General features: G+C 31.4%; 1 protein-coding gene across 1 annotated transcript; it reads right to left on the bottom strand.

The window, feature by feature from the left end:
* Positions 1-8: 8 nt before the first annotated feature.
* On the bottom strand, positions 9-13,779 carry LOC111635251. Its single transcript, XM_023380162.1, has 5 exons — positions 13,514-13,779; positions 12,050-12,427; positions 11,219-11,524; positions 1,641-1,844; positions 9-288 (listed from the first exon to the last, which is right to left on the bottom strand). The coding sequence occupies exons 1-5, from the start codon at positions 13,578-13,580 to the stop codon at positions 209-211; spliced, it is 1,035 nt and encodes a 344-aa protein (XP_023235930.1). The 5' UTR covers positions 13,581-13,779; the 3' UTR covers positions 9-208.
* Positions 13,780-17,321: the final 3,542 nt, after the last annotated feature.

Genomic DNA, 17,321 nt, shown 5'->3' with positions numbered 1-17,321 from the left:
TATATTTATTTATATATTTATATGTGCATCAAGATTATAATTTGAAAGTATTAACAAATATTTTGATAGATAATAATTATTTTTTTTAATGATTTAACAATATTAAATTCTATTTTACTTGGTGATGAACTTGATGGACTGTTGAAAATGAATGCTGAAGGCCTCGTTTGAACACATGATGGAAATATATACATAAATATATATACCTTTAATAATAATAATAATATAACATTAGGATAGCTATTAATATGGTAAACGACGAAATTCCATTCATCTTCCCACCGTCACCTGTAAGAAAATAATAGAAATTTTAGTTAAATACAGCCTTAAATACACAGGGTGGCCCAAAAGTCAGTTGAACGTGTTTTATTACGCGCGCTTCAGATAAGTCGAATGAATTTGTTAAAGAGTTAAAAATTTAATTTCTGTAATGGTTAGCTGACTTTTGGGTCATCCGTGTTAAATGACAACAGAAACAATTGTCTAAATTCGACGTTTTTAAGGCTAATTAAATTGTAATACCCGTTTAATTGCATAGTTAATGCGTTGGCACGAATTGAAAAGTAATGGATTTAAGTTGATTTTTAACTATAATCAATACAATTCTTCTTTATAACTTTTGTACTCTTACAATTACTTATTAAAATACAATTTCCATGCTAACATAAGAGGGATGATGACGAAATTGATGAATTTAAATGGATTAGATTTGTAACCATGGACTGGAGGAATGCCTCCCAGGAGAACTTTCTAATGAAAAATTGGCGCCCATTTAGGTGTTAGACACTTGAAAAAATCCCAGAAAAATCCACGTAACCATCCCTTTGGTCAGCAGCAAACCCGTTACCAACTATCAGTGTTCAGTGATAATCGGTGACTAACTACAAACTTCAGTAGCGATTCAGCTATTTGGTGGGGTGAATCGTAACGACGCTAAATATATCAAAGAATCATATTTAAATACGTAAACATCTTCGTCTTGCTTGTAGTTAATGATTATAAATCGCTTTAGCTTTTTGGAAAATACTATTAATCAATCTTCTCACTAATCTTTACGGAGAGAATCGCCATTAAATTATCTTCATGCCAACCTGTTGGTATGAAGCAGTTTAAGAGTAGCCGATCTTCTCTTCAACTGTTACGAAGATTAGTTAATGATAATTATTTTCATAAAGATTATTGAGAAGATTCACTTGCAATTCTCTTTGTGCTAATTGATATGAATATTTGTTTAATGACATTTTCTATGAAAACATGGAAAACTTTGTTCAAATTATGCATAATTATATATAAAATTTGCCGCTATCGATAACGAAAACAGTCAGGAAGGCATTTATTGAAGTCTTTCGTATACAGGAAGATCATGACATTGAAAAATGACGTAGACATAGTTTTCAAGCCGAATTCTTGTTCGAAATGCCAAAAATTTCAGCAAACATTATTTAATTTTTGGTCGATTTTTAAAATTCCAATTCCAATTCCAATAGCATTTTTAATACCAATTAGCAACCTGTTAAGCTAATTAATTAGTTATTAATCAACACATATAACTGAAAATACACAAAAAATATAGCCGTCTAGATACATTTTTAGCCGAAAATTGTTATGAAATTTTATAAAAATTTTATTTTGAAACTTACCGCAATAAGGTCGATCGCTAACAATATATCCCGATTCGTCTTGCCAAGTATCATTAATGCAGACGAGATTTTTGGTTTTCTCATCGTTGCAATTATATGTGAGAATGGAACCATTTGCAGGCTGATTCCAACATGAATTCTCGATATTAGTGGTGTTAACGTATCCTTCTCCGGCATCCGGATAATCTTTCGGGCATCCTCGCTCTGAAAGTCAAGATAAATGGCGTTTTTATTCAACATGTAGCAGTAAAATAATCGATTTAACGAATAATCGATTGTTAAAAGAGCATAAAAGTAGAAAATCTACCAGAAAAATGCGTTAAAATCCCCTCGAAAATTAAATAAAATGGACAAATTTTCTCTACTTTAATTCAGATAATTTTATAAATTTATCGTAACTTCATTAAAACGGTATTTTTTTTTAAATAAAAAAAATAAATATTAAATTTAAACATTTTAATTAATAATTAAATATACAATTGTTTTATTTAAAAATTAATAATAAAAAAATAATTTAGAAAATTTTAAGAATAATTTAAAGTTATTATATTTAAATTAAAAAAAACACATTACTGCCATCTAACGGGTATTATTCGAACTATTATTTAAAGATTATTATTAATTTTTTATTATTATGATTTAATTTTCAGTGTCGCCATCTGTAGTAAAGTTATTTAAATAATTATATAAAAACAAATTTTAAATTTAATTTATTATTACCAGCTAATTAAAATCTTGATTTTATTATTAATAAAAATTTTATATGTATAATTTTTGTAATAATTTGAATTAATTTTACTGTTGAAATTAATGGAAGAAAATAATTTAAATATTTCATGAGGCGTGGTGCTAGAAGCACCCTCCTGAATGACGTGGAAAGCGACTACATCAACAACTGCTGATTTTTTTTTTTAATTAATTTAATTGATATAAAAATAAATATTGACATTTTTTATTTATTTATAAATAATTCCTAGTCATTACGGAAATTTTTATAATTTTTCAGTTATTTTACGTGTTAAAACTACCATTTTCTATCGGCAACCCCCCCCTGAGGCTCGTTCGTTTTGTCGGTTTAAATGTACAATTTGACGTCATTTTGAAAATTCTCCATTTTAAAAATGTCGGAATGACGTCAAACTGACGTAATATTAAATTGCAACTTGACAGAACAAATACAGTACACTTGTAATTTTCAATCCATAACGGTTTAGTCACGTGCCACTAGATGCGGTGACTAATGTATAAAGTAGCAGTAACGTTTTCCTGAATTAATAATGAATAATTCAAATTTAATGAATCATATTATGGATTTTTTTTTTATTTTCAAAATGTGAAACTTACACGGAAGCCATTTTGTTGTTAGTAAAAACAGTAGTGTCGCTAATGCTGGTAATGTTACTGCTGTCTGTAGCATCATTACTACTGCTAGTAATAGTAGTAATGATAGATATTTTTAAGTGTATGCATTGTTTTTGACTAGTATCATTAGTAGTAACACTTCTGCAGCTAGTAGTATAGTAGTGTTGCAACTATAAATAGTTATAACGGATTATTTTAAGTGTGTGTGTGTGTGTGTGTGTACTAGCAGCAGCATTTGTTAGTACTTATAGTAGCAATGTACTGCTAGCATTGCTACTGCTAGTAGCGTTACTGTTGGCAGTAGCATCACTGTTACTGTTAGTAATTTTAATAATAATGGTCTCTTCTTAAGCTTTTGACGGTGAAATTAGTGAAAACTTTACTGTATTTTCTGAGACAACGATAGAGCAGTAGCAGTAATATTACAGTAACAATTGTTATACTAGTATTAACAGTAGAAGCAGAAGCAATAACGTTACTACTACCGTTACTGCTGCTGCTGCTGCTGCTGCTACAGAGCAACAGTAGCGATATTAATAGTGGAAACTGTTACTCTCACGAAGTATCGATCTTCCAATTTAATCACACAAACAGTTTACGCTACTGATAACTGATACTTTAAAGAGCACAGTGGTTTCTTTTTCCCCCTGTATACTTTTGTAGATAAAGACCTCACCGAATTGTTACGCAGCAACAATAGGGATATATATATTAGTAGTAGAAATTGTTACGCTAATAGCATATCGAGTCGGTTACATCGATCTTCACACCCCCCATACTGCGGTTAGTCACGTGACTGGACTCTACGTTTTACGTGACGAGGTAGAGAAGTAACACCACCAGCAGCAGCAGCAGCAGCATCCTTAATAATGAATGAATGAATTTACTGATTGAAGCTTGCTTTTTTTTTCTTCCCCTTCCTCCCCTTTTAACTTGTGTTTATCAATTTCTAGTTAAGCGAAACTTTGTTAAAATTTATCGAATTTCTTTATAAGGCATGGCAATATTTGTTTACACGCACATTTCCGTGACGTCGTGGAAAAATTTTAGTCCACCCCTCTCCCTACATCATGCTTAGAAAGTTTAATGAGAAATGATAAGTAAGACACGAAAGCAGATGGCGAGCTTCCGTTAAACACAACTGAAAAAATAAAATGAAGTATATAAAAAAAAAAAAATTGACTAGTTGCAGGAGTTTAATTAGAAATGGATGCAATTTTCTAACCCCTCTCCTTTTTATTTTTAAAGGTTGAAATGTTCGTAGAACTCTAAACACATACTTTCAATTGGTTCTGGTATGAGAATGATGCTTAGATGAAACACTCGACAGTTGTTACGTATTCAAGATTCTGTTAAAGTCTCGAGCAAAATAAAATTAATGAATAATAATGTATTTTAGAATATTTCGTGTGTTTTCTTGATATTCAAATTAAGTTTTCGGTGTTTAAAATAATATTTTTTGTGTAAATTAATGCAAATAAGTCGACTTCGAAGGGAGGGGGTGTACCCAGAAAAATGATGCTGGGAAATTGAGGAATTTTATGGTGGAAACGATGGATTTACAGTTAAATTTTAAGCTAAATGAGTTTAAAATTTGTTAATTTATTTATCTAACCTTATTTTAAGATAGATTATAAGGTAAATTATGCTAATAATTCAACAGTAAAGTTAAAGGTTCTCTAGAGAAGAGAGTCAAAATTTGAGGAATTTCTAATTAAGTTTGGAGTTTCGTATTAAAATTGTCGTCATAAAAATAATTTGTTTTTATTGTTTTATAAATAAATATTCGATATTTAAACTAATTTAAAGGTAAATTATACAGAAATTAATTATAAGAAACGTAACAGAAGCAACGAACAATGCTGAGAAACTTGCACACCATTCAGGGAATAATTAAGAAAAATCTATGCAAAAATCAGCATAAAAGTAATACCTTAAGTTAAAAATATAATATAAAATTTCGAGATATCTTAGATATTTTTTAGATAAATCAGCTCCGGGACATATCTGAATAAAAAGCAATTTTTCTAACAAGAAAAATAAAAAATGGCGACTAAAAAAACAATACATAAATATACAAACAAAGAATATTTAATCTTAAATCGCATTTATTTTAATAAACGAAGATAGAATCAGGATAAAAACATCCTTCTAATCTCTAATACTTTATCATTCAAACTAATTTTAGAGATCGAAAATTATCGGGATGCTGAAGCTATCGTGATAGCATCCACTCCAATTTTTCTCTCAATTTTTGTTTCTAATCTATAGATTCAGTCATTATCTTGCAGGAGAATCATCTTTCAATTTCCTAAAAATATTTTTTTTTTCCCTCCCTCTCTCCTTCACCCTCCTCTCCTCTATTTTTCCTCTTCTTTATCCTCCATCCCCTTCTCTTCTCTACTCCCTCCTTTACCCTCTTTCGTTCTTCCCATACTTTAATCATATTAAATTGTAAGCATTGTTAAGTCTAGCAAATAGCATCTGCACCTAGTAATTTATTTATGACTTATCCGGATAAAAATCTCTCTCGATTATCCGAATTATTCGTCGGGTGCCAATTTATCGTGGTTTATTTTATTACTATTATTATCAATTTTTTTTTAAAATGCTGTTTTAAATTTGTTTCGCTTCTAATTATGGGACGTCGATTAATGGTAGGGGTGACGTTTATTAAAATGTCACACACACGCGTATAAATCGCTGCTGGATGTCGCGCTGTAAGCTGCGTGATGCTAAATACTAGTTGTGATTAATTTAATCTGATTTTAAACTGTTTTTGAAGAGAATTTATCTTATTTATGGGAGATTATTATGTAGTTTAATGTAGAACAACCCCCTTAACTTGGACACCCTTCTAAGTTAAACAACCTTTCACTCTAAACCTCTGTAAGACGGACACTTCCATATGTCAACACTGATAGAGTATTCCAATTAAAAGTCTTGGGAACCTGTCTAACTCGGACGCATTACTGCAGAATACTGTAGTGGCCAGCTTAAAGAGGTTTTAATCATCATTCATTCTTGTTTAAACTGGATGTACACATCACACTATGTTATGTTAATTTAAATGGATTATAAGCCGTGTAAACAATGACAACGATTATATATATATATAGAGAGATATAATTATTAATTATAATCATATAATTAGCAAAATTATGTACAAATCTCTTGGTAAAACAGCGAATGCTGTGTTTGATGTATCATATAACGTTCACTTATATTAGGATTTTCACGCTTGTTATACGAATGTACGTGTTAATTAAGGAAAATTCCGGTGTATTATTGATATATGGGGTGACCTAAAAGTCAATTAACCATTAATATTCCATTCAGACTTCTTATTCGATATACAAAGCTTTGACACACACAAGATGTTGAATTGCTTACAGGAAAAAAAGAAAAAAACATGGCTACCGGACTTGTGGGCCATCTGTATATTCCAAATTAGGCCCTTATCAAGTATCAGCGTGTGCCAAAATATTCATTATAAACCTAAACACGAATCAAAGAGGAAAAACACTGAATAAATAACAATCTTAAGCGTATTTTATCTGAAAAGAATGGGATAAAATGTCGACATTTGCATCCAAATTCAGAAGATGGATCCAACGTATTGCATCTTTCTAAGAATTCAATATATAATGCATTCATGCTATCAAGATTTATCATTTTTTTATATTAAACACAAGATTGAAGCGATTTTACGCAAAATATACGAATATATTAATCAAAAAACTACCGAAAAAAGCCTAGAAACATAAAAAAAACTTAAAAATCACTCATATATGACGTATAACATTCGTTTGTTACGTAATATCGATTTCAACCAAACAGAAGAAATCAATTTTATGAATAAATCAATTTCAAATAACTTGTTTAGACATGTCGTAAAATCAGTTAAATTCAGTTAAATTTTTCAATGATCCAAGGTCAGACGCATTTCCGGTTCTTATTTAACACCATTATAAAACCGAAAGGTGCGTGTTAAATATGGCACAATTATTTCACTTTTTAAAACACCAAAACATTCATTAAAACGGGGTAAAACCTAGTGAAAGAGCAGGTATAAGTGTTACGCTGCATTAGTTTACTATAAGAAGTCGAAGAAGCACGTTATAAAGGGGGAAAACGTTCAATTAAAATTAATGAAGTCGGTGACGCTTATCTGCAGCTAAATCATGAATTTTTAATGAGGTATTAGTTAATTATACATTATTAAAACTGCATTAAGTGGTGAGTAACGCTTAACTAAACGCCATACTTTTGACAGTCCGGCATCTTTGAGGGGTGGCATCTTCACGTTGTGTTCATCATCTTGGGATTAAGTGTGAATGTTAATCAGCATCAGCTAATTATTATCTTGATTATTTATGTATAAATTTGAGTGAAAATGGCGGACATCATCATTAACTTCACCCCCCACCCGGTTCGTGGTTCTTCCAGTCGATCGTGTGGCTTATAATTGGGCGAATCAATAGAGGATTTTTTTTTCGCCACAAAGGGACATGAAAAAGTAGAAAAGAATAGAGAAAAAAAAGGGATGTTGAACCGTGTCAAAAGGCCAGAGAACAATAAGAGAACAGTAAATAAATATAAGAGATAGAAAACACGGTTTGAGAGTGAGGAAGTGGAGTTTATTGTTGTAGAAAATGGAGGAAATGTTAGATTACTAAATAAATTGTCGAGATAATAAATAAATAAAATCAATTTTCTTGACAATAATTCCTTATTTAAGAGGTTTTTTTTTAATCGACAGTAGATGAATAAGTGCCTTTCACAGAAGAGCTGGAAACAATGCAACAGAGTTGAACCTCCGATAAAAAGTCACCCCCCAAACAGTGAAACGAATAACCTTCGAACAACGGCCACTTTTTAACGTTCTCGTCAGTGGTCGTTGTTAGGAGGTTTGGCTGTATTCAGAATCACCTTTGATCATGTTTGCAGCTATCATTAGAAGGTGTAACTTGTAAATCTTTTTAAGGGTTTATACCGATTTTAGATGAATAAATGCCTTTTATAAACCTTTCAAGAAGTACTAGAAACAATTTAACTGAGTTAAATAACCTCTAGAAACGGACACTTCAAACGGATGGTTTCTTTTTTTTTGAGATGTTTACAAAATAACCTGCGAGTATCGGCCAGATTTTTTGAGTGTTTTTTGTCAGTGGCCGTTGTTAGGAGGTTCTACTGTATTCAGAATCGATTTGTTCCTGTGATAATTAGCATTTTAGTTGCCCTGATCGTACTTGCAGCTTCCATCATTAGAAAATGTAACCTGCAGATCTTTTCAACAAAGTTTTATCTCTTAAAAATGTGCGCTTTTAATCAATATTTTAGAAAATTGCTTTGACTGATGATGATGATGATGATAAGCCTGTGTGATGCAATGGAAATTTGAAAATATCGACAGATATTCTGTTCTTTTAAATGTAACAATTGGATAAATTTAATTGTATAATCAATACCTGCAAAGCTCATTTTTGCGTGTGAAATGTAATGAGAAGATGAACATAAGTCAGTAATTTTCTATGAAAATGTATCTAAAGAAGATCAGTTGTTTGATTAATTACTTAATAACATCTTCATTAAACCATGAAATTAATATATTTTAATAATTAACGTGTATTTTTCTCTACAGCAATCTATTATAGTACTACAGAGGTGATTTACAGAGTGGGTGAAAATTAACTAGGCATTAAAAAATGGCTATAATTTTTGTAATAATAACGCAATCGTATTAAAATATATGCTTACATGTACTGTACATCAATCAATGAAATTTTATTATGCTTGCATCAGTGTTGCTGACAGTGACCGAGAGAGGCTTTACGCGCAGTGGCAATAAAGATGGCCGACCACTTGTTTGTTCAAGAGAGAGTGCAGATTGCTATACGTTATGAGGGGTAAAAATCAGTTGTAGAGAAGAGACAGTGGCGCACATGAAAAGTCGTCATGCTACAATCCGTCCGGAAACAATCGAGAATTGTCATTCGAAGCTAAAAAGGACCACAGGTTCGATTGTGAACGAGAAAGAAGTGAAGACCGTCAGAGAAGTGGTCGTCCATCCACATGGCAATCTGAAGAAAACGTGTCGTTGGTGAATGACGCCGGCGCCTTCATTAAATATTAAGGTATGCATTCGTATTTTAATTTCATAACGTACATGTTAAGTAATTTTCCTCATCTTTGCTTTAGAATTATAGAAATTATAGCGATTTCTCAATGCCTAGTTACTTTCCATCCATTCTGTACATGCATCGAAGAACAGATGAATGAACATTATTTGTTTTACTTAATAAAAATAAAAATAATGATTTATTAACTAAATTAACATATTTATAATATATTTAGTTAAGTATATTTTACTTATATGCGCTTTTATTTATGAATTTTTGTCTTGTAAGTCTATTTGAAACCGGGTCTTATAAGTGTTTAATTGCATCAACTCAACACGTGGACGATCTGTCAAGGAAAGTGTCACCCGGGAGGACTTTCTGTAAGGCCCCTATTTAGTTTTTACACACGTAAAAAACCCGGAAAACTCAATGTGGCAAGCTCGCTGGCCAGGCGCGAACCCACGACTAGTGTTCAGTGGTTTAATTCACTTGGGCACTAGTGGATGATTGGTGTATGAAGAGAGATAGAGGCAATGATTTAGAATCAATAGAACCGTATAGAATATGTGGATAGTCACAAAACAATGGGCAAATCTCCCTTGTGTAACTTACTCGTGTTTAAGAACTGATTTCTGACACATAGCTTTGTGTTTTGAAACAAAATCGCGTGATTTATGTTTCCATATTAAAAAGAAAAGAGTATTGTGTAAGGAATAAGTGCGTTGTTTTTATTAATAATTATAAAAGAGCAGAGGTATTTTTTGCGTTAAACAAATTTTTTTTTTTATCTAAAGAATTTCGCTGAAGAGTTAACAGTTGCTTACAGAAAAGGGGACTTCATACAGGATAAATTCTTGTAGGTACAAAGTGAATTAGTAATCAATCACCCAACCTTTAGGCCCTAATAAGTGCTGCGACACTCTGAGCAAGAGTTAATTAGTTTTTGGCATCAGATCAATAAGACTTTCGTGAAACTACAGTTTGTTAATAATTTCCTGCAGTGAAGCGATTGCAACAGACAAACATCCATTCTAGAGTATCGTTCTAAACATTTTCTAGCGCACTAGATTAACAAAAAAACAGTTTCTGAATAGAATTTAGACCTTTACAACACGTTTAGTTTATATGTGAAAAACACTAGAATCTTAGGATGATTCAGTGAGTTAAGACGTGACTACTGCTCTGGAGGATCATCCAATACCTGTCTTTCAGAGCAGTAGTTATGTCTTAACTCAATTTTTATCAATAATCTGGTCCCTACCTCATCATCATTAAGATCCTCACTAAACCTACGATGGACTTCGTGCCTCATCATTGAAATCCTGACCGAAATCATTATGTGCCTCTTGTAGAGATTCTCTTATTGCCCACATTACAGGAAGAGTTTAAACCCTCCTCCCGGGTTTCTATTCGTTTAATTTTTAAAATAAATGAATAATTATTAAAATTTTAACTCAGTAATTTCTATGCTATTCGTGTTCCATTTCCAGCAAGAATTGTAGTAAGTCTGTAGACCTGTACGTCAAATTTACGCTTAAATCAACTCTAGTTTAAGGTAGAGATTGATAATTTTATATACTTTCGTCAACTCTCACTACGTGTAGGCTGAAAATAATGGGTGTAACCTGTGATATGGGTGTTAAACTGTAGGAGTGTTTGGTTCTATATTTAATTATGAAGAAATAAGAAAGCTCAACTTGGTGCTGCAACAACTCTTTAAATATTGGTTACAAAAGAGTTCGTTACTCAGAATTTTATACAGGGTGGCCTAAAAGTAGGTATACTTTACAGTAGTCAGCACGTAGAGGAGGGAATGTTGACGAAGGACATATGCGTGATTGAGATATATAAACAATGACTGTTACCTTTACCTTGTACCTGTACCTTTGTATACTTACTTCCTGAATACTATACGAGAAAGTATAAAGGAACAAACACATACTGACTGGCTTCTAACTGTATACAGTGGTATACAGTTAGAAACCTTTAACTTTAAACAAGGTGGGCCAGTTAGACTTTTGGCCCACCCTGTCTAACAGGAAATAAACCCTTTAACATCAGAAAATAATTGAGTTATTAGGTAAAGGGACTCACCTCCAAACATGCGTCTTTCAATACCAAATTCGTAGGTGGTTCCATCCAAAACAAACTTACAGCTGAGTGTAAGATCTGTGACATTCTCTTCGAAATCTTTCTTCTTATATATGGAGTGTATGGAGATTTTATAGGTTTTATTATGAAGTTGTTCGATATGCAAGCTAATACTTTGCTTTTCTTGAGGTCCTTCGAATAAACATTGAGGAAGGGGCCTTGGAAACACCCCAACGCACTTCATTTCAAAGGTCTCTTCGCACGATTCTCGATTCAGAGTGAATTTCCAATCAGAATCTTTGCAAGCATCTGAATAAAATGGAGGAGAATTAATTAAAATCATAGAGAACAAGCAAGAAAGAACTAAATCGCCACTAGATTCGTTTTCCTCTTCATCTTTATAAGATAAAGATGAAGAGGAAAACGAAGCAGTGGATTCAGAGAGACAGGAAGATGAGTGAGGAAGAAGGATGCTGGAGAGTGGAAGATGCAGATGAAACTTAGTAGGAAAGTGGAAGATGCAGATGAAACAAAAGTTAAGAAAATGGAAAAATACTCTAAGATAGAATATTAAATTAAATTTCACACATAAAATGATAATATTCCAGTTCAATATTTAGTATGAAACAAATGCATTTTTTATGCTCTAACGAACATAAATTAAGTTCGTTCTAAGTAAAATACAGGCTGATTGTGTTTATTATATTTTAACATTTAATTTATATAGGAAATTAATTTTAAAATAGAAAATTTAAGTAACAAATGCAGTTTAATGCAATAAAAACGGAATTATATAAAGCTACCCCCCAAAAAATAATTAAATTATCTTCTTACCCATTATTACAGGAAGGTAAAACTCAGATGTTTCTGTCTTTTCATTAAGATAAGTTACAGAGCACTTATATTTTCCAGCCATCTTAATACTCGCTCTTTTAATATGTATAGCGAAAGGATTCTTGTTCTGATCATCAATTTCTCCAAAGAAAATTGAATTCTTTTCTATATTTATATACTTCCTCTTGGTATATATTCTCTCGCCGTTAAAATCCCAATAAAATTTCTTAACTTCGTCAGGATTTTTGTTACGAACGTTACAGTAGAGAGTAACACCTTGACCATGAAAGACATATTTGCCTGTATCAACATCCGACTTGTAATCTACTATATCTTCTTTCTCTTCTTCCTCTTCTTCATCTTCCTCTCCATGTATACCTTTAAAAAAATGAAAGAAAATAACTTAGAATTTTATAAAAAAGAAGGAAAAAATTCCACATTTTTTTTTGTATATATAGCCTATATATCCTATAAAAATACGTTCCGGTTCTCAAATTTTTTTATGTATTCAGCAGGTAAGATAATTTCCCTAGAGGTAAAAAAAAAAGGTAGAGTTTTCTTTATTGAAATTTGATATTTTAGCTTGTGTAATCTATAAAAGATCTGGAGGAATGTAACTTTCTATGAAAATAAATTATTAAAAAGGCAGTAGAGTGGTTTAAAGATCAGATAGCACGGGATGAAACTTTCCTGTTGAAGAAGTTCCATCGACGAATGGAATTTCCCTTTTGATAAGTGGATAAAATGAAAGTAAAGAATAAAAAAAAAATCGCTTATAACACCTAAAATATGTATAAAATATCTTAATATTTACTAAAATATCAATCACCATGATACGTAATAGACAGTTATCACGGTCAACCATGTTTAAGTGGAAGATAAAGGGTGTTTTCCTTGCAGGAATTGGACTTAAGCGATCTCCAAGGTCATTGGACAATTGCTTCCTGCCAAATCATCCTAACAACTCATTCCTTTGACGTAAACACTAAATATTATTAACCTCATTTTAATATAATATTTATACTCCGATTAAACATTTTGAACCGTCCTTTGTTAATTTACTCGGTGGCACCATCCCTTTGCACTCTTCCACCCCGTATTCCTAGCTTATTTTTATATCTTTTTTTTCGTGTGAAACGTAACTTTTAACCTCCAAATCGTTAGAAAAAATACTCTAATTTTATAAGAATAATAACGATTAGAATCCCTGTTTAGTAAGTCACGTCACGGGTATCGATTATCTTGACGTCAAAACTGCACTGCAGTGCAATCGCCAATGGATATAACGGTTTAGTTACGTTAGAAAATTATTAACATAATGAATTTACACTGGCTGAAAATTTAAACTAAACACAAAGGGGTTTAAGGGTAATTTCAGGTGTTTATCGAATTGCACGAGCTGTGTTGCCCGGTGAAGCAATGCAAAAAAAAAAAAAAAAAAAAGTAATCGATAACGTCACTTACCTCGATACGTAACGAGTAACAGGATCAGAGATGCGAAATACAGCGACCTTTTTCTATCCATTACCATGTATATTTACTTATTTTGTATAGCGTAACTGAAAGCTTGGATAGCACTGGGCGTTACCTAAAGCAGCGCAACCAATAGTATGGTAGGAAGCTTCACAGTTTCGAGGCTTTCATTCATTACGCGCTGATCGATACGTTATGTTGAGTATACGAAAAGGGCGAAATGATTTCCTTAAAGCGTTATTTATGTGAGCTTACCAACGTCACATCGAGTAGTCCTATTTTTGGAGATGCTACACCTTTTCGAGGAGGAACAAGTTTCGTGTTATTATTAGTTTATTCTTTTTTAGAATCTCGCTAGCGAGAAAAAAAAAAACACTACTACACTACCCCGTGCTGTATAGGTAGCGGCGTATTTTTGGTACTAAAAATCGGTATTTTTCTTAATTATAATTAAATATAAAGTTATTAAGCGTTTAAATTCGTACCAGAGTAAAATTAAACAGTATAATCGAGTTTTTTAAGCCAAAATTTTGGTACTAGAATACGATTTTTACGCCGCTATAATCCCGAAAAAATGCACTGTATTTGAATGAAAAATGTGCGATTTTTCAAATTTATGCCTCTTTTTTTCCCCCGATATTAAATGAGTTATTCGAGGAAGAAAATGCCGAATTTTTATTTAAAATTTTAAGTAAGGTGCCGCGATTTATGTTCTTTCTTGGCATATTTCCCATTGTATAACGCGAAGTGCATATTGATGAACATAAAAGAAAATCCGCGTGTGGGCGGTAGTAAAAGACAAAAAATTTGAATTTCTTCCAAGGGATTACATCATAACTCTTCCTGTTTTCGTCACAGCTACGTACCGTACGTGCACCTTATTATTATCATTAATTATTATATGAAAACATAGCAGTCGGCGATATATCAATGGACAAGATTTAATTCTAAACAGGAGGAAACACGGTTATTATATAAAATTATTATATTAAATAAATATTTACGTTAAAAATTATTTTTAGAATTTAAAAATATCAATCTCATACTTTTAAATTTAAAATATATATATATATATATATAAATTTAATTTGCCGAGAAGTTTGATTTTTATCTCCAGGGGTCGCTGATAGGTTAATACACGTGTCATGTGGAGAAAACAGGTGAGAACACGTGGTTGAGTGAAATGTATTTGTTTATAAAAACAAATTAATTAAATGAACAGAATATAGAAAACGAATGAAAATGATTCGGTTTAAGTTACTCGATTTAATTAATTGTAAATTAAAACAGATAAGATTGTAGCCAAGTTGCTTATTTGTATCAAATTTGTGAGTTTGAATGAACTGATTGTCAAGGAATTAATTTAAAAAAACAAACAAACAGCAGATTGCTACGTTATATTAGGCGAACTGGCCTCATTTTTTGCAAAATCGCACTCATCTGTGCTGTTTTTTTGAATAATATTAAACATGACACGTGTTTTTGTTCTATTTAGATCGGAAATTAATATGAATTAAACGAAAAATAAATAAATTATTTGCATATTTACATTTCTTAATGCAATTTTTAAACTCTGTTCTTAAATTATTCAACGTTTTAATATTTATTTATTTATTTACTTTTTACAGGTTATTTCTTTTTAAAGATGCTGGAGGATAGCAAATTTAAGCTGAAAGATTGTCACATTCCAAATTGCTGATGTAATGTGAAGATAGCATCCTATATTTGTTCGAGATATAGTGTTATTTTTACACAAACGGTATAGAATGTAAGAATTTTTATCTTAAAATATATACAAGCAATTTAAATTATAATGACATAAACCATTATAACTTAAATTGCTTAAGTTTGATTATTATTCTATGCAAATATAAGGAATGAATAGCATTTACTTGTTTAATATTACTATTAAGAATTCTTCATTTCGAGTAAACAGTCAAGGTGCTTCAAAAGAGAATTTATTAACTAAGATAGCTTGTAATTTCTCTTTATGAGAGGGAAATTATATGTTCTTAAATGTAGTTTATCATTTACAAGGTCATTTCTTGAATATTATTAATTTTGTATTATCCAGCTGACATGAAAATAAAAGTATGATTGTGTAGTTGAAAATAGATTGTCTCAACCAAATTTTTAAAAATAAGTGATGAGTTAACATTCTACAAAGTGATATACAAGTGAAAAGTATCAAAAGTTTTACTTCTATGCATTTGTAGCTAGAACTATTTTAAGATGATCAATACAAAACCTTCCTCACTTATTTCCACAGTGTACCTGAAGAAGGCCTATTAAGAAGGCCAAAAACGTTTGTACTCGTGTATAAACGGCTAGAAATAAGTGAGGAAGGCTTTGTATTGATCATTCCAAAAGTTTTACTACTATTACATATATAAATATTTTAATATTAATGTCTTAATCTAATGTTGTGTTTCTATTTATTTAAAAAAATGATAGTCATCACTTATAAAATTCCAATTAAAATTTGAAATATACGCAAATTGTTTATTTTGCTTCATTCTTATTATGTTTTAGGGACTGTCCATAAATTACATAATATAGAAATGGATGGGTATGAAGGTAGTTGTTATAATGCATTATAAGGGAATGGGTTATTTACAAAAACATCAAATAATGCTAAGGTGTCAATTCTTGTGTAACAGAATGATTTATTTTTGTTTACAAAGTATCTCATAGTGAACTGTACTGTTTATGTCACTGCTTTGTACTTTACATTATACATATAATTAATAAACTAATAGAATTGTTTGATATCCTGTTCTGTGTATCATTCCTAAGTACAATTAAGGAAGCTGATTGAGGATATGCATTATGTGATATTAGAGTTAGGTATGTGCACCAGCATTATGGAGTATTATGGAGATGGGATGATGATTGAAAAGTATAAATATAATAGATTATGAAATTTGTAATATATATTTAATCCCATATTTTTTAAGTATTCAAAACAAAACTTTATTTGAATTTTCCTGGCACATTTTCAGTAAGTTCATTAAATATTCTACTAATTAAATGTCTAAAAGAATTCATTCTACAAAAGCATAATGTTTTTAAGGAATCTGTAAATTTGACTGGCATCTACATGGTGGTTATAATTAAACTGACCTTATTCAGACTTCTCAAGAGCCTATTCTGCTTGTTTGATTTTGATGACGCTTGGTATATACATTATATACACCATGGGGAAGAGATTTCTGCAATAGAAAAATCACTGCCAGATGGCATTTTTCACAAAATCCTTATGCAAAGTAGGCAGACCTACTAATAAAGGACTACATTCAAACCCTGGAAATCATTTTGTGCACCTTTATGTTATTGTTAATCATGCCCTTACAGAAGAAAGACCAAGTTTTGCTGGTGAAACTGTTTTATCAGAATGGCAGCAATAGCTTAGTTGCACCTCGAGAATATCGATGTTTAAAATAATTGCAAAAAGGGCTCATGTCAAAGAATGGCTTGAAAAGCATGATTACGAAATTTGAAGTGACTGGAGATCTGGGTGCGCTGCCAGGAAGAGTGCAGAAACTAATTACCAAAGAAATTGTCAAAGAAGTTGCTGTTGCTGTGTTGACAGGCCTCCAGTTCACAATATTCTTCAACAAGTTATGGTTATGGGGATTCTTAAAAAAATAATGCTTATAGAGGAGGGATTACAACTCTGTTTGAATCGAAAGCCTGCATTACACACACATTGAACAAGCTGTAATGCACTGTGAACATGTTATTAATGTTAATGGAGCACACATTGAAGACATTCTGTGATTGAATAAACTTTAATGCT

Source organism: Centruroides sculpturatus, unplaced genomic scaffold (genome assembly GCF_000671375.1).
Source record: "Centruroides sculpturatus isolate CEXI.00-Female unplaced genomic scaffold, Cexi_2.0 scaffold857, whole genome shotgun sequence".
Lineage (NCBI taxonomy): Eukaryota > Metazoa > Arthropoda > Arachnida > Scorpiones > Buthidae > Centruroides > Centruroides sculpturatus.
This window is presented reverse-complemented; position numbering and strand designations above follow the sequence as displayed.

Bases quoted from the DNA above. Each gene is read 5' to 3' on its own strand.
- LOC111635251 (XM_023380162.1), bottom strand. From the start codon at position 13,580: ATGGTAATGGATAGAAAAAGGTCGCTGTATTTCGCATCTCTGATCCTG. The intron at 11,525-12,049 runs GTAAGAAGATAA...CATTTTATTCAG, and splicing joins TTACCTTCCTGTAATAATGG to ATGCTTGCAAAGATTCTGAT. The intron at 1,845-11,218 runs GTGAGTCCCTTT...CTTGACTTTCAG, and splicing joins TGAAAGACGCATGTTTGGAG to AGCGAGGATGCCCGAAAGAT.